At 42.5% G+C, this 26,164-nt stretch overlaps 1 protein-coding gene across 12 annotated transcripts in view; it reads right to left on the reverse strand.

Annotated features, from left to right (window-relative positions):
- LOC124031679 (serine/threonine-protein kinase WNK2-like) overlaps positions 1–25,239 on the reverse strand; it is a 136,186-nt gene extending 110,947 nt beyond the window's left edge. For all 12 annotated transcript variants that reach the window (XR_006838155.1, XR_006838154.1, XM_046343230.1 and 9 more), the window contains exons 1-2: positions 24,966–25,239; positions 23,379–24,178 (exon numbers count right to left, since the gene is read on the reverse strand). Coding sequence is in view for 10 of the 12 variants with exons in the window: in XM_046343230.1 (XP_046199186.1) it covers positions 23,379–24,014 (636 nt within the window). In the remaining 2 variants the exon portion in view is untranslated. The remainder of the gene's footprint in view (positions 1–23,378; positions 24,179–24,965) is intronic.
- Positions 25,240–26,164: the final 925 nt, after the last annotated feature.

The following is a 26,164-nucleotide window of genomic DNA, read 5'->3' on the forward strand; positions in this document are numbered from 1 at the left end:
TAATGAACGTCAAAGGGTTGTGAAAGTGCAGTGAAGATTTGATGCTCCTTTCCAATAAATATTGATGGTCTTATTCTGGTGATTGATGCTTTTACAAATAAAAATATTCTGGCTTTTATCCATAATAATATCGTCATGTAAACTAGCCTATACAATATCCACAAGCTGTTGGCTAGAGCACACGTGCCTAGACCAGAGTAAGTACATTTGGTATTTAATGTAACAGTGGTGACACAACTAAAGTCAGTAGAGTTGAACATACCTGATCATGTGGCTCTATACAAGAAAATGACATGCTACATGCACTAGACTAGAGCATCAAAATAAAAGTACAGGGCCTAGGCTAGATCAAAAATATTTTATTTTAGCAGGAAAAATATTACAATTGATACATATCACAGTCAACATTTCATCTGTTATTTTGCAAGGGAAATGTTTGGAAAAAACACAGCTTTCAGAAAGTATTCACACCCATGGACCTGAATTTAACTGTTTTTAGAAATGTTTACAAATTAATTAAATGAAATGCTAAATGTCTTGGGGTCAATAAGTATTCAACCCTTTTGTTGTTATGGCAAGCCTAAATAAAGTTCAGGAGTAAAACTGTGCTTAATAAGTCACATAACAAGTTGCATGGACTCGATGTGTGCAATAGTGTTTAACAGTTTTTAAATGACTACCCAATCTCTGTATCCCACACATACTGTACAGATAATGTCCCTCAGTCGAGCTGTACATTTGTTGACCACTACAAATACCTAGGTGTTTAGTTAGACTGTAAACTCTCCTTCCAGACTGGTATTAAGCATCTCCAATCCAAAATTAAATCTAGAATTTGCTTCCTATTTCGCAACTCAGCATCCTTCACTCATGCTGCCAAACATACCCTCGTAAAACTGACCATACCCTACCGATCCTGGACTTCAGCAATGTCATTTACAAAATAGCCTCCAACACTCTACTCAGCAAACTGGATGTAGTCTATCACATGTGCCATCCGTTTTGTCTCCAAAGCCCCATATCCTACCCACCACTGTGACCTGTATGCTCTCATTGGCTGGCCCTCGCTACATATTCGTCACCAAACCCACTGGCTCCAGGTAATCTGTAAGTCTTTGCTAGGTAAAGCCCCATCTTATCTCAGCTCACTGGTCACCATAGCAACACCCACCCGTAGCACACGCTCCAGCAGGTATATTTCACTGGTCATCCCCAAAGCCAACACCGCGTTTGGCCGCCAATGACTGGAACGAACTGCAAAAATCACTGAAGCTGGAGACAAATCACTAACTTGAAGCATCAGCTGTCAGAGCAGCTTACCGATCACTGTACCTTGTACACAGACAATCTGTAAATAGCCCACCCAACTACCTCATCCCCATACTGTCATTTTTTTTTTTTTTTGCACCCCAGTATCTCTACTTGTACATCATCATCTGCACATCTATCACTCCAGTGTTAATGCTAAATTGTAATTATTTTGCCACTAAGGCCTATTTATAGCATTACCTCCCTAATTGTACTATATTTGTACACACTGGACATAGAATTTTCTATTGTGTTATTGACTGTACGTTTGTTTATCCCATCTGTAACACAGTGTTGTTTTTGTCGCACTGCTTTGCTTTATCTTGGCCAGGTCGCAGTTGTAAATGAGAACTTGTTCTCAACTGGCCTACCTGGTTAAATAAAAGGTGAAAGAAAGAAATAAAATAATTTCATGCAAAGATTCAACCACAAAGACCAGGGAGATTTTCCAATGGTTTGCAAAGAGCACATATTGGTTGATGGGTAAAAAAATATATAATAAAGCAGACATTCAATAACCCTTTGAGTATGGTGCAGTTATTAATTACCCTTTGGATGGCGTACCAATACACCCAGTCTCTACAAAGATACAGGCGCCATTCCTAACTCAGATGCCGGAGAGGAAGGAAATTACTCGTGGATTTTACCATGAGGCCAATGGTGAATTTAAAACAGTTAAAATTTAATGGCTGTAAGGATGGCTCAACAACATTGTAGTTACTCCACAATCCTAGCCTAATTGACAGAGTGAAAAGAAGGAGGGCTGTGCAGAATATAAATATTAAAGCATCCTGTTTTCAATAAGGCACTAAAGTAATACTGCAAAGAATGTGGCAAAGCAATTAACATTTTGTCCTTAACACAAAGCGTTGTTCAGGGCAATGCCAACACATCACTTCATATTTTCAAGCATGGTGGTGGCTGCATTATGGTATGGGTATGCTAGTTAGTCATCGGTAAGGACTATTGAGTTATTTAGGACAGAAGAGCTAAGCACAGTTGGTTCAGTCTGCTTTCCAACAGACAGTGGGTTGATTACCAAGACAACATTGAATGTTCCTGCTTGGTCTAGTTACAGTTGACTTAAATCTGTTTGTAAATCTATGGCAAGACCTGAAGATGGCTGTCTAGCAATAACCAACTTGACAGTGCATAAAAATGGGCACATATTGTACAATCCAGGTGTGCAAAGCACGTTGCCAAAGGTAATTAACATGTATTGACTCAAAGGGTTGAATACTTATCTAGTCAAGATATTAGGGTTTCATTTTCCATGAATGGTAAGAAGAAACGTTGAATTTTTCCTTCTATTGACAGAGTTTTCTATGTAGATCGTTTATTTAAAAAACAATTTTTTAAATTAAAGACAATGTGGAAAAAGTCAAGTGGTGTGAATATTTTCTGAAGGTACTGTACACAGCAGCAGCCTCCACATAATTCATTTCATAATAAATATAAAGTTATTTTACTGGGACACAATATAGCTTGGGCTCCCCCTTCATCAAATAATACACAATCCAGCTGTGGGACGATAAGAACAACTGGACAGTTCAGACCAACATTAGAATACTCCAGTCCGCTACTGGCTTCTCAGTGTTTACTAAAGATGAAAAACAGAGAAATGTTTTCACCTTTTGCATCCTGTACAAGTAGGTCAGAATTGGCTGATCTTTTGTTGGCATTAGCACGGGTACTAAACCGGAACTGTGTTTTGACAAGCTAGACTGGCTTTAGTCTACATTAATCAGATGGCATTTCCACCACACATACCTTAGCCAGGGGAGGGAGAGGGAAGAAGACAGGCGCACCTGGTTCTCTGATATGCAAATATATCCCTTCTGTGAAAAACAGCTATTGCAGGTTCGCTGTCAGAGAGTCACTCAGGGTAAACTTACCCCATTTACATCAGTTTTTTGATACGTTTAGCCCACATTACAAACCTCGGTCAATGACTAAGCCTACCATTACAAGCTACATCAGTGTGAGATTCACCATCTCAAACCTGCAGGCCCATGACAAGTAATAACTCAATTTCATTGACTAGTCAAGATCTGGACTATAGTTAACACACTACATTTGTGCCTTGGACCCAGTTCCCACATCCTAGCTACTAGGGCTGGGAGTTGCCAGGGACCTTACAATATGATATTATCCTGATACTTAGGTGCTGATACGATATGTATTGCGATTCTATATGCATTGACATTCGATAATGTGATTTTATTGCAATTTGTTGTTCCAAATGGATTGCTCACAATGTCTGCTGCAGAAGGACATAAAAAAACAAGTTTTGATCAGTCATGGAAATAAAGTGCTGAAAACAAATTGGCTCCTTATTTAAAAAGAAGATGGAGAACAGGCTATGAAAGAAAAATATTGACGATTTGGTGCAGTTACAGCCAACTAGCACAAAAATAATATTGCGAGTCAAAACAATAGTCAAAAAGAATATCTGATATGCAACTGTCGATTCTGCTCCCTCCGCCCGGTATACAGAGCCTTCAGAAAGTATTGAGACCCCTTGACTTTGAGGTCGAGGGAATTGTCCGTAGAGCTCCGAAACAGGATTATGTCAAGGCACACATCTGAGGAAGGGTACCAAAAAATGTCTGCAGCATTGAAGGTCCGCAAGAACACAGTGCCCTCAATCATTCTTAAATGGAATAAGTTTGGACCCCCCAAGACTCTTCCTAGACCTGGCCTCACAGCCAAACTGAGCAAATCGGGAGAGAAGGGCCTTCGTCAGGGAGGTGATCAAGAACCCGATGGTCACTCTGACAGAGCTTCCTCTTCCTCACAGAGTTCCTCTGTGGAGATGGGAGAATCTTCCGGGAGAACCTTCCAGAAGGACAACCATCTCTTCAGCACTCCACCAATTCAGGCCTTTCTGGTAGTGGCTACACAGAAGCCACTCCTCCGTAAAAGGCACATAACAGCCCACTTGGAGTTTAGGCACCTAAAGACACTCAGACCATGAGAAACAAGATTCTCTGGGTCTGATGAAACCAAGATTGAACGCTTTGGCCTAAATGCCAAGCGTCATGTCTGGAGGAAACCTGGAACCATCCCTATGGAGAAGCATGGTGGTAGCAGAATCATGTTGTGGAGATGTTTTTTAGCGGCAGGGACTGGTAGACCAGGGAAAGGGAAAGATGAATGGGGAGATCCTTAATGAAAACCTGCTCCAGAGCTCTCAGGACCTCAGACTGGGGCAAAAGTTCACCTTCAAACAGGACAACAACCCTAAACACACAGCCAAGACAAATGAGTGGCTTCGGGACAGGTCTCTGAATGTCTGAGTGGCCAAGCCAGAGCCAGGACTTAAACCTGATCAAAGATCTCTGGAGAGACCTGAAAATAGCTGTGCAGCAACCATTCTTCTACCGAGAAGTATGGGAGAAACTCCCCAAATACAGGTGTGCCAAGCTTGTAGCATCCTACCCAAGAAGACTTGAGGCTGTAATCTCTGCCAAAGGTGCTTCATCAAAAGTACTGAATAAAGGGTCTGAATAGTTTTTATTTTAAATAAATTAGCAAAATAAAAATCAAAACCTGTATTTGCTTTGTCATTATGGGGTATTGTGTAGATTGATGAGAGAAACCCCCCCAAATTTAATCCATTTTAGAATAAGGCTATAAACGTAAGGTCTGACTACTTTCCGAAGGCACTGTATGTGTGCTTTAGCCAAATAGAGGCTAGCTGTAACAGGCTTGGCCCACTTCACCGTGGCTCTGTTACACAGAGGACCTCTAACATGCTGGAGGACACCGATGAGGCCCTGTTAAGAGTCGATGTGTACCTCTCTCACTGCCCAATAGACTGTGACCAATGACCAACTTGGACATCACCAACTTAGTTTTTATATTTCCACCTCAGTGATCAAGAGGGGGCTAGAGCCTCTACTGTAGGTTGCTTTCATCACATCCAGTGCGTGCACACACACACACACACACAAAGTTAAACAAATATACATACAATTATTTGCATTTCCTTTAAACAATTTCCCCCAATCCAAATCAGGGAAGTACAAAGTAGAACTGGTTAGAGCGGTGTGCAGTTACTGTACATATATCTCAGCCCACGCTCAGAGAATGATCGATAGAAGAGATAGCACTTCATTCCTCTGCCATGGTGTCATCACATTCAGAAGCACAACAGCTGATTTTATCTACAGAGCAGCGTGCACCCTGCCAAATACCAGCACACACACACACACACTCCACTCTCTGTATGTGTGCAAGACCTGATTATACACCATCTTAAAACAGAAAGGCGTGTGAGTCAGAACCAGAGAACTTTCAATAGTTCACTCACTTTCAACACTACAAGACCTACAGTAGACCTGGTTGATTCGTAGCTCAGTAGGATTGGGCGGTATCCAGATTTACATACCTTTATACCCTTCCTGAACCATTCCAGGGTATACGGTATTACCGACCGTGCACACATGGGGCGCCATTTCTTTCAACAACAAAAAATGTGTGCAAAGCTGTCATAAAGGCAAAGGGTGGCTACTTTGAAGAACTTCAAAATATATAAAATATATATATATATATATATATATATATATATATATAGCTCAAAAAAATAAAGGGAACACTAAAATAACACATCCTAGATCTGAATGAATGAAATATTCTTATTAAATAATTTTTTCTTTACATAGTTGAATGTGCTGACAACAAAATCACACAAAAATTATCATCAATGGAAATCAAATTCATCAACCCAATGGAAGTCTGGATTTGGAGTCACACTCAAAATTAAAGTGAAAAACCACACTACAGGCTGATCCAACTTTGATGTAATGTCCTTAAAACAAGTCAAAATGAGGCTTAGTAGTGTGTGTGGCCTCCACGTGCCTGTATGACCTCCCTATAACGCCTGGGCATGTCTCCTGAGGGATCTCCTACCAGACCTGGACTAAAGCATCCGCCAACTCCTGGATGGTCTGTGGATGGAGAGAGACATGATGTCCCAGATGTGCTCAATTGGATTCAGGTCTGGGGAACAGGCGGGCCAGTCCATAGCATCAATGCCTTCCTCTTGCAGGAACTGCTGACACACTCCAGCCACATGAGGTCTAACAATGTCTTGCATTAGGAGGAACCCAGGGTGAACCGCACCAGCATATGGTTTCACAAGGGGTCTGAGGATCTCATCTCGGTACCTAATGGCAGTCAGGCGAGCACAAAGAAATGCCACCCCACACCATGACTGACCCACCGCCAAGCCGGTCATGCTGGAGGATGTTGCAGGCAGCAGAACGTTCTCCACAGCGTCTCCAGACTGTCACGTCTGTCACATGTGCTCAGTGTGAACCTGCTTTCATCTGTGAAGAGCACAGGGCGCCAGTGGCGAATTTGCGAATCTTGGTGTTCTTTGGCAAATGCCAAACGTCCTGCACGGTGTTGGGCTGTAAGCACAACCCCCACCTGTGGACGTCAGGCCATCATACCACCCTCATGGAGTCTGTTTCTGACCGTTTGAACAGACACATGCACATTTGTGGCCTGCTGGAGGTCATTTTGCAGGGCTCTGGCAGTGCTCCTCCTTGCACAAAGGCGGAGGTAGCGGTCCTGCTGCTGGGTTGTTGCCCTCCTACGGCCTCCTCCACGTCTCCTGATGTACTGGCCTGTCTCCTGGTAGCGCCTCCATGCTCTGGACACTACGCTGACAGACACAGCAAACCTTCTTGCCACAGCTTGCATTGATGTCCCATCCTGGATGAGCTGCACTACCTGAGCCACTTGTGTGGGGTTGTAGACTCAGTCTCATGCTACCACTAGAGTGAAAGCCCCGCCAGCATTCAAAGTGACCAAAACATCAGCCAGGAAGCATAGGAACTGAGAAGTGGTCTGTGGTCCCCACCTGCAGAACCACTCCTTTATTGGGGGTGTCTTGCTAATTGCCTATAATTTCCACCTGTTGTCTATTCCATTTGCACAACAGCATGTGAAATGTATTGTCTATCAGTGTTGCTTCCTAAGTGGACAGTTTGATTTCACATTGTGTTGTTTAAGTGTTCCCTTTATTTTTTTGAGCAGTGTATATTAGATATAGATATATAAACCCTGAAATGAGTAGATGTCCTCAAACTTGACTTGCACGATAGATAGATAGTATATCTCTTATCTCAAATCAAATTGTATTTGTCAAATGCGCCAAATACAACAGGTGTCCTAGACCTTACAGTGACATGCTTACTTACAAGCCCTTAACCAAAAATGCAGTTAAGAAAATACAAAAAAAGCAAGAGATAAGCATAACAAATAATTAATGAGCAGCAGTAAATAAAAGTAACTGGGCTATATACAGGGGGTACCGGTACAGAGTCAATGTGCGGGGGCACCGGTGTCAAGGTAACATGTAGGTAGAGTTATTCTTCAGGATCGGTGGGTCCCCTGCGGGACGTTGAGCTAACGTAGGCTAATGCAATTAGCATGAGGTTGTAAGTAAGAACAAGAACATTTCCCAGGACATAGACATATCTGATATTGGCAGAAATCTTATATTCTTATTAATCTAACCGCACTGGTCAATTTACAGTAGCTATTACAGTGAAATAATGCCATGCTATTGTTTGAGGAGAGGGAACAGTTTTGAACATGAAATTGTGCCCAATTAGGCACATTTTGGCAGTCTTGATTAAAAAAAAAAAATCAGATAAACGCAATTGTTCATTGGGTCAGTCTAAAACTTTGCACATACACTGCTGCCATCTAGTGGACAAAATCTAAATTACAGCTGGCCTGGAATAATACGATGACATTTCTCTTGCATTTCCTTTGTATTATTTTTTTACCAGATCTATTATGTTACATTCTCCTATATTAATTTCACATTTCCACAAACGTAAAAGTGTTTCCTTTCAAATGGTACCAAGAACATGCATTTCCTTGCTTCAGAGCCCGAGTTACAGGCAGTTTGATTTGGGTATGTCATTTTAGGCGAAAATTGAAAAGGGTCCGATCCTGAAGAGGTTTTAAAGTAACTATGCATAGATAAGAGAACAGCAGCAGCGTAGAATGGGGGGGCTTGGACCATGTTAAGTTTGTTGGTGATGTGGACACCAAGTAACTTAAGCTCTCAACTTACTCCACTACGGCCCCGGTGATGAGAATGGGGGTGTGCTCGGTCCTCCTTTTCCTATAGTCCACCATCATCTCCTTTGTCTTGATCACGTTAAGTGAAAGGTTGTTGTCCTTGCACCACACGGTCAGGTCTCTGACCTCCTCCCTATAGGCGGTCTCATCATTGTCGTGGTCAGGCCTACCACTGTTGTGTCATCGGCAAACTTAATGATGATGTTGGAGTCGTGCCTGGCCGTCTGGTCATGAGTGAACAGGGAGTACAGGAGGGGACTGAGCACGCACCCCTGAGGGGCCCCCGTGTTGAGGATCAAAGTGGCAAATGTGTTGTTACCTACCCTTACCACCTGGGACCAGCCAGTCCAGGACCCAGTTGCAGAGGGAGCTGTTTAGTCCCAGGGTCCTTAGATTAGTGATGAGCTTTGAGGGCACTATGGTGTTGAACTCTGAGCTGTAGTCAATGAATAGCATCCTCACATAGGTGTTCCTTTTGTCCAGGTGTGAAAGGGTAGTGTGGAGTGCAATAGAGATTGCATCATCTGTGGATCTGTTGGTGCGGTATGCAAATCGGAGTGGGTCTAGGGTTTCTGGGATAATGGTGTTATGAGCCATGGCCAGACTTTCAAAGCGTTTCATGACTACAGACGTGAGTGCTACGGGTCGGTAGTCATTTAGGCAGGTTACCTTCGTGTTCTTGGGCACAGGGACTATGGTGGTCTGCTTGAAACATGTTGGTATTAGACTCAGACATGGAGAGGATGAAAATGTCTGTGAAGACACTTGCCAGTTGGCCAGCGCATGCTCGGAGTACACGTCCTGGTAATCTGCCCTGCCTTGTGAGTAAGACCTTTTTAAACAGGTCAACAATCACATCGGTTGCGGAGAGCGTGATCACACAGTAGTCCGGAACAGCTGATGCTCTCATGCATGTCAGTGTTAATTGCCTCGAAGCGAGCATGGAAGTTATTTAGCTCGTCTGGTAGGCTCGTGTCCCTCTGCAGCTCTCGGCTGTGCTTCCCTTTGTAGTCTGAAATACTTTGCAAGCCCTGCCACTTCCGACGAGCGACGGAGCCGGTGTAGTACAATTCAATATATATAAAATGAAAATAATTATGCTAACAAAGTACTAGCGAATTCCCATAGCAGACGCTAACAAAATGCTAAAAAGTGCAAGCTAACTGGAAGGGCAGACAACCCAGTTATACAACTATGTCAAAAGGGCTACCCACACTTGATCCAGGAGTGGATTGATTGTCTCTGCTGTAGGCCACCAAGAAGATTGATCTTGCAAGCTAGAAAATGTATTTTGCACATGTAAGATAATTAGAAGTTAACTATAAGATATTTAGCTAGCAAACATTAGTAGTGAATTTCAAGTGTAACTTCCATTTGCTCTGTGTAAACAAACATACTAGGTGACTAACAAAAAATATATTAAAAAGTGGAAAAGGGACCATGGGAATCCCTCTCTCTGCACACAGATTAGCAACCCTTCCTGTACCATCTGTATGGTGCCAAGGCAGACATTGAACGAGGGATGTAGAGAGAGAAAGAGGCTGTATACTGAACAAAAATATAAAACAACAATTTCAAAGATATTACACTTCATAGAAGGAAATCAATTAATTTAAATAAATAAATAAGGCCCTGATCTATGGATTTGACTGGAAATACAGATATGCATCGGTTGGTCAGATACCTTATTAAAAAAATCAAATTAAATTAGGGGCGTGGATCAGAAAAGTAGTATTGATGTGACCACCATTTGCCTCATGCAGCGCAACACATATCCTTCGCATAGAATTGATAAGGCTGCTGATTGTGGCATGTGGAATGTTGTCCCACTCCTCAATGGCTTTGCGAAGTAGGTAGATATTTTGGTATTTTATTAGGAAACTGGAAAACGCTGGGTCGCCCAAGTCAATCCAGAGTATCCCAAACATGCTCAATGGGTGACATGTCTGGTGAGTATGTGGGACATTTTCATCTTCCAGGAACTGTGTACAGATCCTTGCAACATGGTGCCGTACATTATGCTGAAACAGGAGGTGATGGCGGCAGAAGAATGGTACGACAATGGGCTTCAGAATCTCATCACGGATTCTGTGCCTTAAAATTGTTAAAATGTTTCCCTAAGACAGTTTGAGCAGAAATTCTTCAGTTGTGCAAACCCACAGTTTCATCAGCTGTCTGGGTGGCTGGTCTCAGATGATCCTGCAGGTGAAGAAGCCAGATGGAGGGCCTGGGTTGGTGTGGTTACACGTGGTCTGCGGTTGAGACCAGTTGGATGTACTGTCAAATTCTCTTAAACATTGGAGGTGGCTTATGGTAAAGGAACATTCAATCATGGTAACAGCTCTGGTGGACATTCCTGCAGTCAGCATGCCAACTGCATGCTCCCTCAAAACTTGAGACATCTGTGGCATTGTGTTGTGTAACAAAACTGCGTATTTCAGTGGCCTTTTATTGTCCCCAGCACAAGGTACACCTATGTAGTGATCGTGCCATTTAAATCAGCATCTTGATAATCAATCCATCTGACAGGTGTGGCATATCTTTTGTCACAACAAATGTGCACAATTTTATAGAAATAACCTTTTGTTGAATATGGAACATTTCTAGGATATTTTATTTCAGTTCTTGAAACATGGGACCAACACTTTACATGGTGCTTTTATATTTTTTGTTCAATTTAGAAAGAAGTAAGCAGAGACTGAGTGCAAGCGAGAGAGATAAGCTTGAGAGTTGAGAGAAAAAAAAACAAGGAAATCGTCTGGGAGAGAGAGGCCACGGGACCAGATTAAACTTCCAGGCAGAAGGGCCACGTAACCAACAGAGGGAGGGAAACAGTGGAAAATCACAGACACATCCCCCTCTGTCTTTTTCTGCTAAACAAGAAAAGCTCCAGCAACGTTTACATACCATCACAGTCCACTGAACACCACAAGGCCGGCACCACCTATGTGTCTGACTGAAGGCAAAACATGCACGCTCTGAACTTTGGTTGGGTGTGAATGAGGCATCAGGGTGGTCTGCAATTCCGTCAGAGGCTTGGATGGGACCTTCAGACAGTGAGCCGTAAATCACAGCCTTTATTAGGCCACCAGGGCATTTTTCATCCCTAGTACACAGCATTGCTACACAATGTACACACCCACTGTACATGCTGCTGAATCTCACACAGATGTACTGCAATACAGTCATTAGCCAAGTGGATCTATGTTCAAATCTCACATGTAATTGGTGATGGCACAGTTGCCATCAAATTGAGATCCAACATTCTTTCCAACTGACCCCTATTGTAAAAGAGGCAACTTCATTGTCGATTTAAAATGATTATTTTTCACAGAAATAAAAAAACATGCCAAAACGCTGTGTTGGTCAATGTACATGTAACCAGGTCAAAAAAACTGACAAATGGTTCACAATGCTCCAGCATAGGGAAATAGAGCCTGCGAGAAGATGTTGCTTCAGACTATTCAGCGTGGGAAATGTGGGGGCCCGGTGTCCAAGCTACATATATTTAATCACAGGATAGACATTTAACTTGTATAGTACAGTCTAACACCACTCACTACTTGTAGCTGTAAAAGTCTGTTTTCATGGTTAGCTTAAATGTTCCAGGCGGTAGCTAGCTAGCACTCACTCAAATGGCTGCTAGCATCGTCATGAAAAAGGGGCATGTGGGAAGCCCTACAATTTAACATTTTTCTAAGTACTGAGAACGTTAGGGAGCAGGCAATGTTGAAAAGTAATCTTCAGAGATGTTGTACTTCTTAAATATATTTTTGTAATTGACTTAAACAAGCAGACAAGAAAAAAAAGTTTTTGCTGTGAGACAAATGTGGCAACCTAGGTCACCACAGGTTGTTTTCCCCACAAGTGGGCAGAGTTGCAACGTCCTATCGAATACCAACTGGGTCCATGGCTGCCTGGTATTGTGATGCAATGATTTCCATGGTGATGTAGAATGTTCATTCAACTGATGTGGCTCAAGAAATGGAATGTATTTTTTGAAATGTCAGATGAATTGAATTAACAAATCACAGTACATATTGATGGGTATACTTCCTGATTCACGTCTTTGGTTAGAGCTTTGAGCCAGGAACTGAAAGGTTGCTGGATCGAGTCCCCAGGCTGACAAGGTGAAAATCTGTCATTCTGCCCCTGAGCAAGACAGTTAACACACTGTTCCCCGGGGGGGTGAAGACGTGGATGTCGATTAAGGTAGCCCCCCGCACCACTGATTCAGAGGTTGGAATGAATACGGAAGACACATTTCAGTTGTACAACTGACTAGATATCCCCCTTTCCCTTAGAACAGCACTGACTTGAATGGGGACACCTGCTCTATTTATTCCATTTCTATGGCAGCACATGCAGTCAGGAGCCGAGGAGAGAAACGTGTCAAAAGTTGACACAGCTACTAATTCAAGGGTTTTTATTTTTACTATTTTCTAATATTAAAAATAAAGAAAAACCCTTGAATGAGAAGGTGTCCAAAACACAAGACGTACGTACACACATGTTCAAAAGTTTGGGGTCACTTAGAAATGTCCTTGTTTTTGAAAGCACGTTTTTTTGTCCATCAAAATAGCATCATATTGATCAGAAATATAGTGTACATATTGTTAATGAAGTAAATGACTATTGTAGCTGGAAAATGGCAGATATTTAATGGAATATCTACACAGGCATACAGAGGCCCATTATCAGCAACCATCACTCCTGTGTTCCAATGGCACGTTGTGTTAGCTAATCTAAGTTTCATTTTAAAAGACTAATTGATCATTAGAAAACTATTTTGCAATTATGTTAGCACAGCTGAAAACAGTTGTCCTGATTAAAGAAGCAATAAGAACTGTCCTTTTTTAGACTAGTTGAGTATCTGGAGCATCAGCATTTGTGGGTTCGATTACAGGCTAAAAATGGCCAGAAATAATGACCTTTCTTCTGAAACTTGACAGTTTATTCTTGTTCTGAGAAATGAAAAGAAATTGCCAAGAAACTGAAGATCTCGTACAATGCTGTGTACTACTCTTCAGAACAGCAAAAACAGGCTCTAACCAGAATAGAAAGAGTGGGAGTCCCCGGTGCACAACTGAGCAAGATGACAAGTACATTTTTTTTTTTATTAAGTACATTTTTTTTTTAAGTAAGTACTTTTTTTTTTACGATGACTGCCTAGGAACAGTGAGTGGTTTAACTGCCTTGTTCAAGGGCAGAACAATAGATTTTTACCTTGTCAGCTCAGGGATTTGATCTAGCAACCTTTCGGTTAAGTCCTCAACCGGCAGCTTCATTATATAGTACAGCAAAACACCAGTCTCAATATCAACGGTGAAGAGGCGACTCCCGGATGCTGGCCTTCTAGGCAGAGATGCAAAGAAAAAGCAATACCTCAGACTGGACAAAATAAAGAAAAGATTAAGATGGGCAAAAGAACAAACACTAGACAAAGGAAGGTTGGAAAAAAGTGTTATGGACAAACAAATTTAAGTTTGAGGTGTTCGGATCACAAAGAAGAACATTCCGACTTCAACTGTATGCACACACACAAAAAGAAAACATCCTCTCAGGGTCAACTGCGTTTATTTTCAACAACTTAACATGTTTGTATGAACACAACATTCAACAACTGAGACAAACTGAACAAGTTCCACAGACATGTGACTAACGGAATAATGCGTCCCTGAAAAGGGAGAGAGGGGGGGGGGGGGGTGATATTAAAAGTCAGTATCTGGTGTGGCCACCAGCTGCATTAAGTACTGCATTGCATCTCCTCATGGACTGCACCAGATTTGCCAGTTCTTGCTGTGAGATGTTACCCCACTCTTCCACCAAGGCACCTGCAAGTTCCTGGACATTTCTGGGGGGAGTGGACCTAGCCCTCACCCTCCGATCCAACAGGTCCCAGATGTGCTGAGATTGAGATCAGGCTCTTCGCTGGTCATGGCAGAACACTGAAATTTCTGTCTTGCAGGAAATGCTGCACAGAACAAGTAGTATGGCTGGTGGCATTGTCATGCTGAAAGGTCATGTCAGGATGAGCCTGCAGGAAGGGTACCACATGAGGGAGGAGGATGTCTTCCCTGTAACGCACAGCGTTGAGACTGCCTGCAATGACAACAAGCTCAGTCCGATCATGCCGAGACACACCGCCCCAGACCATGACGGACGCTCCACCTCCAAATCGATCCCGCTCCAGAGTACAGGCCTCAGTGTAACGCTCATTCCTTCGGCGATAAACGCAAATCCGACCATCACCCCCGGGGAGACAAAACTGCGACTCGTCAGTGAAGAGCACTCTTTGCCAATCCTGTCTGGTAAAGCGACGGTGGGTTTGTGCCCATAGGCGACGTTGTTGCCGGTGATGTCTGGAGAGGACCTGCCTGACAACAGGCCTACAAGCCCTCAGTCCAGCCTCTCGAGGACAGTCTGAGCACTGATGGAGGGATTGTGCGTTCCTGTTGTAACTCGGGCAGTTGTTGCCATCCTGTATCTGTCCCGCAGGTGTGATGTTCAGATGTACTGATTCTGTGCAGGTGCTGTTACGTAGTCTGCTACTGCGAGGACGATCAACTGTCCGTCCTGTCTCCCTGTAGCGGTGTCTTAGGGGTCTCACAGTACGAACATTGCAATTTATTGCTGTGGCCACATCTGCAGTCCTGATGCCTCCTTGCAACATGCCTAAGGCACATTCACACAGATGAGCAGGGACCCTGGGCATCTTTCTTTTGGTGTTTTTCAGAGTCGGTAGAAAGGCCACTTTTGTGTCTAAAGTTTTCATAACGATCTTAATTTCCTATCGTCTGTAAGCTGTTAGTGTCTTAACGACCATTCCACAGGTGCATGTTCATTAATTGTTTATGGGTCATTGAACAAGCAAGGGAAACAGTGTTTAAACCATTTACAATGAAGATCTGTGAAGTTATTTGGATTTTTACAAATTATCTTTGAAAGACAAAGTCCTGAAAAAGTTACGTTTCTTTTCTGGCTGAGAAAAATACATGTTTTTTTGTTGATAATGATAATCATCACAATATTAATCAAATGATGTTTAAAAAGGTGCATCTCTGCTTCAGACTCAAGAATGCCTGAACAAACCAAAGGCTTTTATGTTTCCTACTGATTGTCAGAAGCTTAAGAACTCACAAGTCACATTAACTCTACTTTTTTTTTAAAGCTATAAACCCTATGAACAAGAAATTAATTAAAAAAAAAAAATTAAGTGCAAATCGATATGCATTATAACTGTTAGCCTAATGGCACATCACAGTCGAAGTTGGGGTAGTTGTCATCTTACAAGTTAAAAGCAAGAAAGACAAGTCTGTCTACGGTCTCTGACTTTAAAGCCGCCCTATGGCAGGTCACTGTTGTCACCTGTGCTAAAAACACATTCTGAGGGGGAGCAGGTCGCAGGAATGCACAGGTAGCGGACTTTGGGAAAGTTTTTTTGAGTAGATCTTCCACCAGTCCAATGGATTAGTTTTGCTGTCAGCATCAGGAGACTGAAGATAGCAGCTGAGTTCCTTTTCTACCAGCTCAAGTTCAGTAAGACCTGTGGTGGTCTTTTGACTTTTTGAAAAAAACTGCCCAGTGACTCTCTTTTTGGCTGGCAGTTGTGGTGAATCAGCAGCAACGTCTCCCTGTGCTGTGCTTGGGTTTTCATGTCCCTCGTTGACCATCTCTGAGACAGCTCTTGCTTTTATGTGGCCCATATTCTCCTCTTTGAAGTAATGTTTTAAACCGAGGGTCGACCAGCGAGGCTATGTCCAGGAGGTAATCTGTGGCTAGGTCATCATATTTCTCATTCAGATAGTCAGTGACTATCATTTTGATGGTTTGGGTGAGCTCTGTTTCACCATCATTAAGTTTCATGACCTCTGTATTGAACAGGTGTAGTACTGGCTTCAAGTAAGACACACTGACATAAGACTCACCAGACAGAGCATCTGTGAATTCTAGGAGTGGGGTCAATGCCAGGTTGATGGACTCAAGAACATCTACAGTTGAAGTCGGAAGTTTACATACACTTAGGTTGGAGTCATTAAAACTGGTTTGTGTTCAACCACTCCACAAAATTTCTTGTTAACGAACTATAGTTTTGGCAAGTCGGTCAGGACATCTACCTTGTGCATGACGCAAGTAATTTTTCGAACAATTGTTTACAGAGATTATTTGCTGAGATTATTTACTGCATCACAATTCCAGTGGGTCAAAGAAGTTTACATACACTAAGTTGACTGTGCCTTTAAACAGCTTGGAAAATTCCAGAAAATTGTGTCATGGTTTCTGATAGGCTAATTGACATCATTTGAGTCAATTGGAGTAGTATCTGTGGATGTATTGCAGGGCCTACCTTCAAACTCAGTGCTTCTTTGCTTGACTTCATGGGAAAATGAAAAGAAATCAGCAAAGACTTCAGAAGAAAAAAAAAATTGTAGACCTCCACACGTCTGGTTCATCCTTGGGAACAATTTCCAAACGCCTGATGGTACCACCTTTATCTGTACAAACAATAGTACACAAGTATAAACACCATGGGACCACGCCGTCATACCGCTCAGGAAGGAGACGCATTCTTTTCCTTTCGAAAAGTGCAATCCCAGCAAAAAGGACCCTGTGAAGATGCTGGAGGAAACAGGTACAAAAGTATCTATATCCACAGTAAAACAAGTCCTATATTGACATAACCTGAAAGGCCACTCAGCAAGGAAGAAGCCACTGCTCCAAAACCGCCATAAAAAAGCCAGACTACGGTTTGCAACTGCACATGGAGACAAAGATCGTACTTTTTGGAGAAATGTCCTCTGGTCTGATGACACAAAAATAGAACTGTGGAAGGCTACCCGAAACGTTTGACCCAAGTTGAACAATTTAAAGGCAATGCTACCAGATACTAATTGAGTGTAAGGAAACTTCTGACCCATTGGGAATGTGATGAAAGAAATAAAAGTTGAAATAAAAGCTGAAATAAATCAAATAAAAGCTGAAATAAACATTTCACATTCTTAAAATAAAGTTGTGATCCTAACTGGGAATTTTTACTAAGATTAAATGTCAGGAATTGTGAAACTGAATTTAAATGTATTTGGCTAAGGTGTATGTAAATTTCAGACTTCAACTGTATATCTGTATGGGTGGGAGCTAAGGGCCGGGTCTTCTTGTCACTGGACAAGACCCGTGAAATGGCTTTCTCCTGCTCCATTACTCTTTGCACCATCTTTTGACGTGATCCACCACCTGGTAGGCAACTCACCAACTTGTGCTAGGGTAGGTTGTGTTCTTTTTGAGCAACTGCCAGGTTGCTCTTATTTTTCCACCAATAGGAAAAGGCACCTACCACTTTCTTACACACTCCAATTGCTTGATCCACCCGTTTGTCTCTACCCACTAAGAGAAATGGAGATTTTAATACAAATGTTAAAATCACAATAATCCCTTTAGTTATGTACAAATGTAATATTTAACTTAATCAGTTACCTAAAAAAAGCAAATTGTTTCATCTAACCAATCACTTCAATATACACAATTGACAAGGTAACTTACCAATGGCCAAGTGCAGATAATATCCAAAACATTGCAGTCAGGTCCATTTGTTGATTTGAGCAGCCTTCACCACGTTCGCACCACTATCCATTGTAATGCAGACCCGTCTGTCTTGACTGAGTCCCCAGGAGGCGAGAGCGTCAATGAGCCCCTCTGCTATACTGTAGCGTCATCCATGTGGTCGTCAGGAAAGTATTATGTTTGAAGGCATTTATTTTGAAGATTCCACTGTCAATATAGTGGACAGTGAGGCTAATATAAGGCTCTGATGTACGACTAGACCACAGATCGGTAGTGGTAGCAAAATCAGTCAAATCTGTCTCAACTTTTTCCCCTACACTCGGAATAGAGTTTAGGCAGTGCGGTGTGAAAAATGTTTGCGGCCAGGGAGCACGTACCTGGGGTCAATTAAATTGATAAGCCTCTTGAAACCTTCCTTTTCGACTGTGCTAATTGATAGCATGTGCTTAAAAATGCAATGCATAATAGGATGTAATTTCTGTCTTTTTGATGTTTGGTCGTAGGGCATAAACGCAGTCAGTATTGACTGCTTCCGGCGAACATCCCTAGATTGGCTGGTGCTTGAGGGGTGTTAATCAATACCGTGGCGCAAACTCAAACTTCCTGCATGCTCCAAAGAGTGATTTTACAACAGATGGTGAAAAGGGTTTGTCGTATTACCAGACTTGGTAGCCACCGGTCTACGGCACAATTTGCACTGAACATTGCTCTGCTCTTTGTTGGACTTCAAAAAGCCAAACCACTTCCAAATAACTGAAGCATTAACCCTTTTTAATCAATAATTTAGTCATTGGAAGCTGCTCCTTCTCCATGGCTATCACTGCCACTGTTTTCGCCTACATTACAAATTGTGGTTAATAGTGGCTACTCCATCACTAGGTGCTAAGTGGTTTTTAAGTGGGCCTCTCCAGGTGCACATTGACGCAGCAGGAACGTTCGGAGAAGTGACAGAGGTGAAATGGACTGCTGTACCTAATTATTCTACATCGACATTATAGAAAATGTATCTAAATGTTTTTATATCGTTATTGAGGGAAGTAATTACCTCGATAATTATTGCTATGTCACCCAGCCCTAATATAAAACGGAGACAGTGGTGATTTGACTGGCCAATTACCGTCATCCAATATTCCATGACCGTCACAGCTCTAGATGTAATTAAGTTACACACCCCCAAATAAAGTCCTATTCATGGGTTGCACGTTTCGTCACAATAATGTTTTGAACGCTCGTTTGGAATGATGCCCGACTGAGCATTCTACTCAATACATCGTCAATGAGCGCATCAAAAGTGGTTTACAGTTTCTTGGAAATAATATGACATTCAAAAGGAAGCAAATAATTAGTAGAAAAACCTTGTCATAATTTTGATGTTGCCAGATTGACTTTAGATGCAGTATAACGTTAGCTAGCTAAGATTGAGGGGAGGCCACTGGATTTTAACTAGCTAACGTTAGCAATTGCTAGCTATTTTTCACAAACTTTGCTAGCTAATGACAACATTGCCATCTGTCTAAAGTAAATTTGACCACATGATAATGCTGGCAGTGGTTTCCTACTAAATATTTTACTACTTTAGTAATGTCATCGTATTTCCAGGCACTATGGTGTAATTTAGACTAAATACTAGTTAGCCTATTCATATGAATTCCAGAAATGTCCATGATGGCAGAATCATAATAAACGATGCACAAAGCCAGTGTTAGCCAGAGGAACAACAACGTTCAAAGTACGGTGATGGAAGCACGAACAGACAGGCTGCTATTTTGTCAAATTCACAGTTGAATATAAGGAGCCAGTCCACTCGACTACCTGAACAGTTACCAAAACCACAGGGAGTTACACCTGACCACTTACTTGTAGACCACTAATCGGGTTGGTCAATAACAGTAAACATTTGACCATTTCTAATCAATTACTAAAAGCACCAATATGTGACTCAACCGATGGGGCTAGAGAAGAACCAGGCAGAATCAGCACTTTGGTGAAAATCATTGATCAATGTAGCATTTGTTAACCATGCCAATTGTGAGGAACAATCTGTTTTACATTTTAGTCATTTAGCAGACACTCATATCCAGAGCAACTTACAGTAGTGAGTGCATACATTCAGTCTTTTTTTTATGCTGTTAAATCTACAGTCCAATAGGCCTTCAATAGAGAGCAATGGGGGGGCGAAAATGGTCATCAGAAAATGACCTTTTTAATGGTGATTGATTTGTTTGCTTCAATAACACTGTCCACTATAGAGGGAGTGTTTGTACATGTCTATGGGGGAAGTAGGCAATAGAATGAATGATTCAATTCCACATCCTCTCCTCATCCTGTGTCCAATTATGGGTCATACTTGCTGGAAGAGAGATTGGATTTCCTCTATTCCATTATCATGTACTTGACATCCTCATCACTGTGAAAAGATGAATCGGTCTCTCTGCTCCAAGCATGTCATCATGACATCAGTTGAACATACCCTCTCTGAATAGGAGAGAGACATGCACATACACCTCCGCTCATGACTCACTGCCAAGATAACATTTTACTTTTCATGAAAAGTTATGGTCACAGATAGGTCCAGTCAAATGTGTTTTATAGGGTCAGCCTGCAATTGTAGTATAGCAACCCATGAGCAAATGAGGGTTAAGTGCAAGGGCAAAGAGATTTTTAACCTTGTTGGCTCAGGTATTCCAACCAGTGACCTATCGCTTACTGGCCCAACGCTCTAACCGCTAGGCTACTTACCACTTGTGAGGTATGCAAGCAACATCATTTCATCCTCTCGCGCTCTCACACACAGTGACCTAACAGGCAGCCGCAGCACCCTCAGCTGACAGAGCTTTAGCGAGGCCACAGGGCCACCACACCGCATCAGCTGCTTCCTGTCAGCAGCCCTACTGTTGCACAGTGGGGGCGTTTACTTCTCACGACCCACCGGCTTACCGCTGGGTCAAAACAGACACCCTGCCCTAAACTATACTGTTTGACTGCTATAGCCCAATATTTTGAAAAGGTCAGGGAATTAGTATTTGTTAATGGTATATGACATAGTCATCACATAATGTGCCTGTGTGCTTGATTACCTATGTATTATCATATGGATTATTTTGTTTGTGTCTGCACTAATGACACTAGGTCCATGAGGAGCCCAGTCATGCTTATTGGCTGTCGTTCATTTAAGCCTAAACTTCCAGGGAGAGAGAGGGAATGATAATCCTGCGCTGCAGACTTTGGAGGTTGGAAATAATTACTTAATACCCAATATGTGGTCAAAAATGTTGATTTTTCCAGTGGCTGTTAACACTTACAACAGGTAGGTTCTTATGGAAACAAAACAGGATTAAGAGTTTGGTAACTCAAAATTGCTGACCTACAGTGCATTCAGAAAGTATTCAGACCCCTTAACCTTTTCCACATTTTGTTAAATTACATCCTTATTCTAAAATTGATTAAATAAATTGGTTCTCCTCAATCTACACACAATACCCCATAAAGACAAAGCGAAAACAAGTTGAGATTTTTGCAAATGTATTAAAAATACAGAAATAGCTTATTTACTTAAGTATTCAGACCCTTTGATAAGAGACATGAAATTGAGCTTAAGTGTATCCTGTTTCCATTGGTCATCCTTGATGCTTCTACAACTTGGAGTCCACCTGTGGTAAATTCAATTGATTGGACATGATTTGGAAAGGCACACACACCTGTCTATATAAAGACCTGTGTCTTTATAAGTGCACGTCAAAGCAAAAACCAAGCCATGAGGTCGAAGGAATTGTCCATAGAGATCCGAGACAGGACTGTGCCGAGGCACAGATCTGGGGAAGGGTACCAAAACATTTCTGCAGCATTGAAGGTCCCCAAGAACACAGTGACCTCCATCATTCTTAAATGGAAGAAGTTTGGATCCACCAAGACTCTTTCTAGAGCTGGCCGCCCAGCCAAATTGAGCAATTGAGGGAGAAGGGTCAGGGAGGTGACCAAGAATCTGACAGAGTTCCTCTGAAGATGGGAGAACTTTCCAGGACAACCCTCTCTGCATCACTCCACCAATCAGGGCTTTATGGTTGTGGCCAGACGGAAGCCACTCCTCAGTAAAAGGCACAACACTCCACTTGGAGTTTGCCAAAAGGCCCCTAAAGGACTCAGACCATGAGAAATAAGATTCTCTGGTCTGATGAAACCAATAATGAACTCTTTGGCCTGAGGAAATCTGGCAGCATCTCTACGGCAAAGCATGGTGGTGGCAGCATCATGTTGTGGAGATATTTTTCAGCAGCAGGGACTGGGAGACCAGGATCGAGGGAAAGATGAACGGAGAAAAGCACAGAGATCCCTGATGAAAACCTGCTCCAGAGCTCTCAGGATCTTCCAACAGGACAATGACCCTAAGCACACAGCCAAGACACAGAAGTGGCTTCGGGACAAGTCCTGTTGTCCTTGAGTGGCCCTGCCAGAGCCCGGATTTGAACATCTCTGGAGAGGCCTGAAAATAGCTGTGCAGTGACACTCCCCATCCAACCTGACAGAGCTTGAGAGCATCTGCAGAGAACAATTGGAGGAACTCCTAAAATACAGGTGTGCCAAGATTGTAGAGTCATACCCAGGAGAAGACACGAGGCTGTAATCGCTGCCAAAGGTACATCAACAAAGCTGTCAGCAAGGCAAAGAGTGGCAACTTTGAAGAATCTCAAATATATTTTGATTTGTTTAACACTTTTTTGGTTACTACATGATTCCATTTGTGTTATTGCATAGGGTCAATGTCCTCACTATTATTCTACAGTGTAGAAAATAGTAAATAAATTAAGAAAAACCCTGGAATGAGTAGGTGTCCAAACTTTCGACTGGTACTGTACGCAAATGTGATATTTCTTATTTTATGGGGGGGGGTTGAATACTCTCCAAATGCATTGTATTATTAGTAGCGTGTCAATGCTATAGGCCTCTAAACCATTTAAATTAGCATGGAAACCCATGTATAACTTAGTGGATTCCCTATAGTAGTCTAGCTGATTGACAGCTCCCAATAGACATCACCGTTATGCTGTCATGAAGTGTGAACGCTTGCTGACTGCATAAGAGAGAGGACTTCCTGTGAGCGCCATCATGCATCACACATACCAAGAGATAGCTGGGATTTGGAAAAGGTCAGCTGACAAAGCCTCGAGGCATGTTGATACTTAATATTCCTATTCATATTTGATGATAGTCATTAATAATTCATAATAGGCCTTTAGGGAAAATATCAGACTTGTCTTGATAGGAAAATCCATAATTGTTTCCCCATTTTACAGTTGTTTAAATTAAACTTTACATCACCATAAAAAAGGTTGAGCAAGTCAAATAAGCCTTCTTATCCACAACAAACTGCTGAATACTTTCTGATCAAAAAAGGTGCTGCATCTTACCTGAAGTTCACACCAGGCAACTTCCACCCAAGTGTCGGTATCCAGACCTTTATAGACAGTCTTGAAGGACCCTCTCCCGAGCTCAATATCAAACTTGAGAAACCGTCCCCCAGGGGATGTGGAAACAGCTTTCATTTCGGCCTCTTCCTCGTTCTCGTCGCTGGCAGTTCTGATAGCATTTTTACTGCTGTCGGTGGATGCAACGTTCAATGCATCCCCAGCTTTCTCCTTCTCATCAGCACTGGCACTCTCTGTGGCGCTGTCTTTCTGCCCCCCTTGACTCTCGGTGCTGGAGCCCTCCTGTGGCCCCGACCAAGCCCCCTGTGTTCTGTCAACTATCGTGCGCAGGTTTATGTTGACGATTTTACTGCTGTTGTCACATTCTGGCACCTCAAAAGCCTGTTCATCCGAGTCCGAGAACCACAAACTTCTCCTGATGAATCTTTGACGTACGATCAGCTGATAATTCGATGGAGGATACGAACTTGGGTCGCTCCCACCTCGCACGACTGTCGAAGTGCCCATATTATTGACGTTTCTGTCGCTGATGGTCTCATAAATATTTATGTTGAGATCACATTGTGAATTGGGAACAGATGGATATTTAAATCCATCGTGCTCGGTACCCGATTCCATGGCAATTTCACTTTTGAGTCACTGACGTTTCTAGATGATGACAGCCATATGGTTGTTCCGGACACTAAGGCAGAGTGGGGACGGAAGACCTGCAGCACCCGCTCGGTTACGCAATTCTCCAGCATGGGGGTATCACAGGAACGATGTCAGTCTGCACATCCAATCTAGACGAAAGCAAAGAGTTAAAATATTTTAAAAGACGTGGATGAAAGCATTGACATGGCCTTGCATTTCGCAACACACATGGTATATAACGTTAACTAGCTAAACCAGCTTGGTCTCTGCTTCCTGTCATAAGCTTCAAAAGTTGAGAAATGTAAAAAAAATGGTTAACATTAAAAGAAACTAGCTGAATAGGTGTAGCCAGTTTGCGAGCTGTTTAGCTAATGAACGTAAACGCCAGAATTTAGCTATAGTTGTGATTTAGCAGGTGCACATCAATGTAATGTCTGGATTCGCGTCAGCGAGGGAGTTAATGAAGTGACAACTTTATCCAGCTACCCGTAAAAAAAAGCTTATAACTAGCTCCCACTCCAATAATCCGAAAAGATTCGTGGTAGCTTGTCTGTAGCTGCTTTATGTACATTTCGAGCAGGCGAAGAAGCTGGGGTTTGTCTAGGATCCAGCTTGTCAAAGTTGACTTGTAACGTTACATTATCGTAGCAGGATAATTTACGCACAACGCAGTAGGTTAGGATAATTAGATTAAAGTTAGGCAAGGTTTATCTAAAATGAAAGAAAAATATATTTGACAAAAGCGTAATCCCATCTAGAAATGACTGGAAGCTGGCTAACGCCTACTAGCCGACTGATGACGCTAGCTCCGTCCGACTGAAACTACGATGAGTGCAGTTTGTTTTTATCTATCGGTCTACATATGTGCTTATTTTCGCTCCATGGGTCTGAGCTGTAGCTAATAAGTCATAAACGAGAAAACGGAATATCACCAACCTTGCATCCCTCGCCTACGTCTTATATAGCCCTGTTGCCGCCTAATGACTAGCGGCTATGCAGGCGGTCTCATCCGATTTGGTGGGAGCTTTCTGCAGGTTACCGGAGCGAGTGTCTCATACGCCTTTCAGAGGCGATGAGTCTTCAACGTAATGTTGATTGAATGTCCAGGTGAATATTCTCAGCATTAAATTGACAACGTTAATAGCTCGCCAACCTTTCGCATCGCACAATGTATGCAACTGCGAGGCCCCCTTTTTACACATTGATTCCACGCCCCTAGTAACGACTGGACCTCCTGCTACGTGACAACATAGGAGGCTGAGACGTGTTGACCCAGCCCATTTGCTTGAAATAATACAGGCCCGAAAAGATACACCAAATAGGCATGTAGGCTATGGCAGTTGTTCAAAACCCTATACTAGCCTACTTCTTTCAATTTATTGAGGTGTATGGCAGGGTGTATAAACTTGATTGAAGACAGCTAAACTCAACAACAAAAAAGAAACGTCGCTTTTTCAGGACCCTGCCTTTCAAAGATAAATTGTAAAAATCCAAATAACTTCACAGATCTTCATTCTAAAGGGTTTAAACACTTTCCCATGCTTGTTCAGTGAACCATAAACACTTAATGAATATGCACCTGTGGAACTTCGTTAAGACACTAACAGCTTACAGAAGGTAGGCAATTAAGGTCACAGTTATGAAAACACTAAAAAAGGCCTTTCTACTGACTCTGAAAAACACCAAAAGAAAGATGCCCAGGGTCCCTGCTCATCTGTGTGAATGTGCCTTAGGCATGCTGCAAGGAGGCATGAAGACTGCAGATGTGGCCAGGGCAATAAATTGCAATGTTCGTATTGTGAGAAGCCTAAGACAGCGCTACAGGGAGACAGGACGGACAGCTGATTGTCCTCACAGTGACAGACCACGTGTAACACCTGCACCTGGTTGGTACATCCGAACATCACACCTGCGGGACAGGTACAGGATGGCAACAACAACTGCCCGAGTTACACCAGGAACGCACAATCCCTCCATCAGTGCTCAGTTGTCCGCAATAGGCTGAGAGAGGCTGGACTGAGGGCTTGTATGCCTGTTGTAAAGGCAGGTCCTCACCAGACATCACTGGCAACAATGTCGACTATGGGCACAAACCCATCGTCGCTTTACCAGACAGGACTGGCAAAAAGTGCTCT

The sequence above is a fragment of the Oncorhynchus gorbuscha genome, linkage group LG03 (assembly GCF_021184085.1).
Source record: "Oncorhynchus gorbuscha isolate QuinsamMale2020 ecotype Even-year linkage group LG03, OgorEven_v1.0, whole genome shotgun sequence".
Classification (NCBI taxonomy): Eukaryota; Metazoa; Chordata; class Actinopteri; order Salmoniformes; family Salmonidae; genus Oncorhynchus; species Oncorhynchus gorbuscha.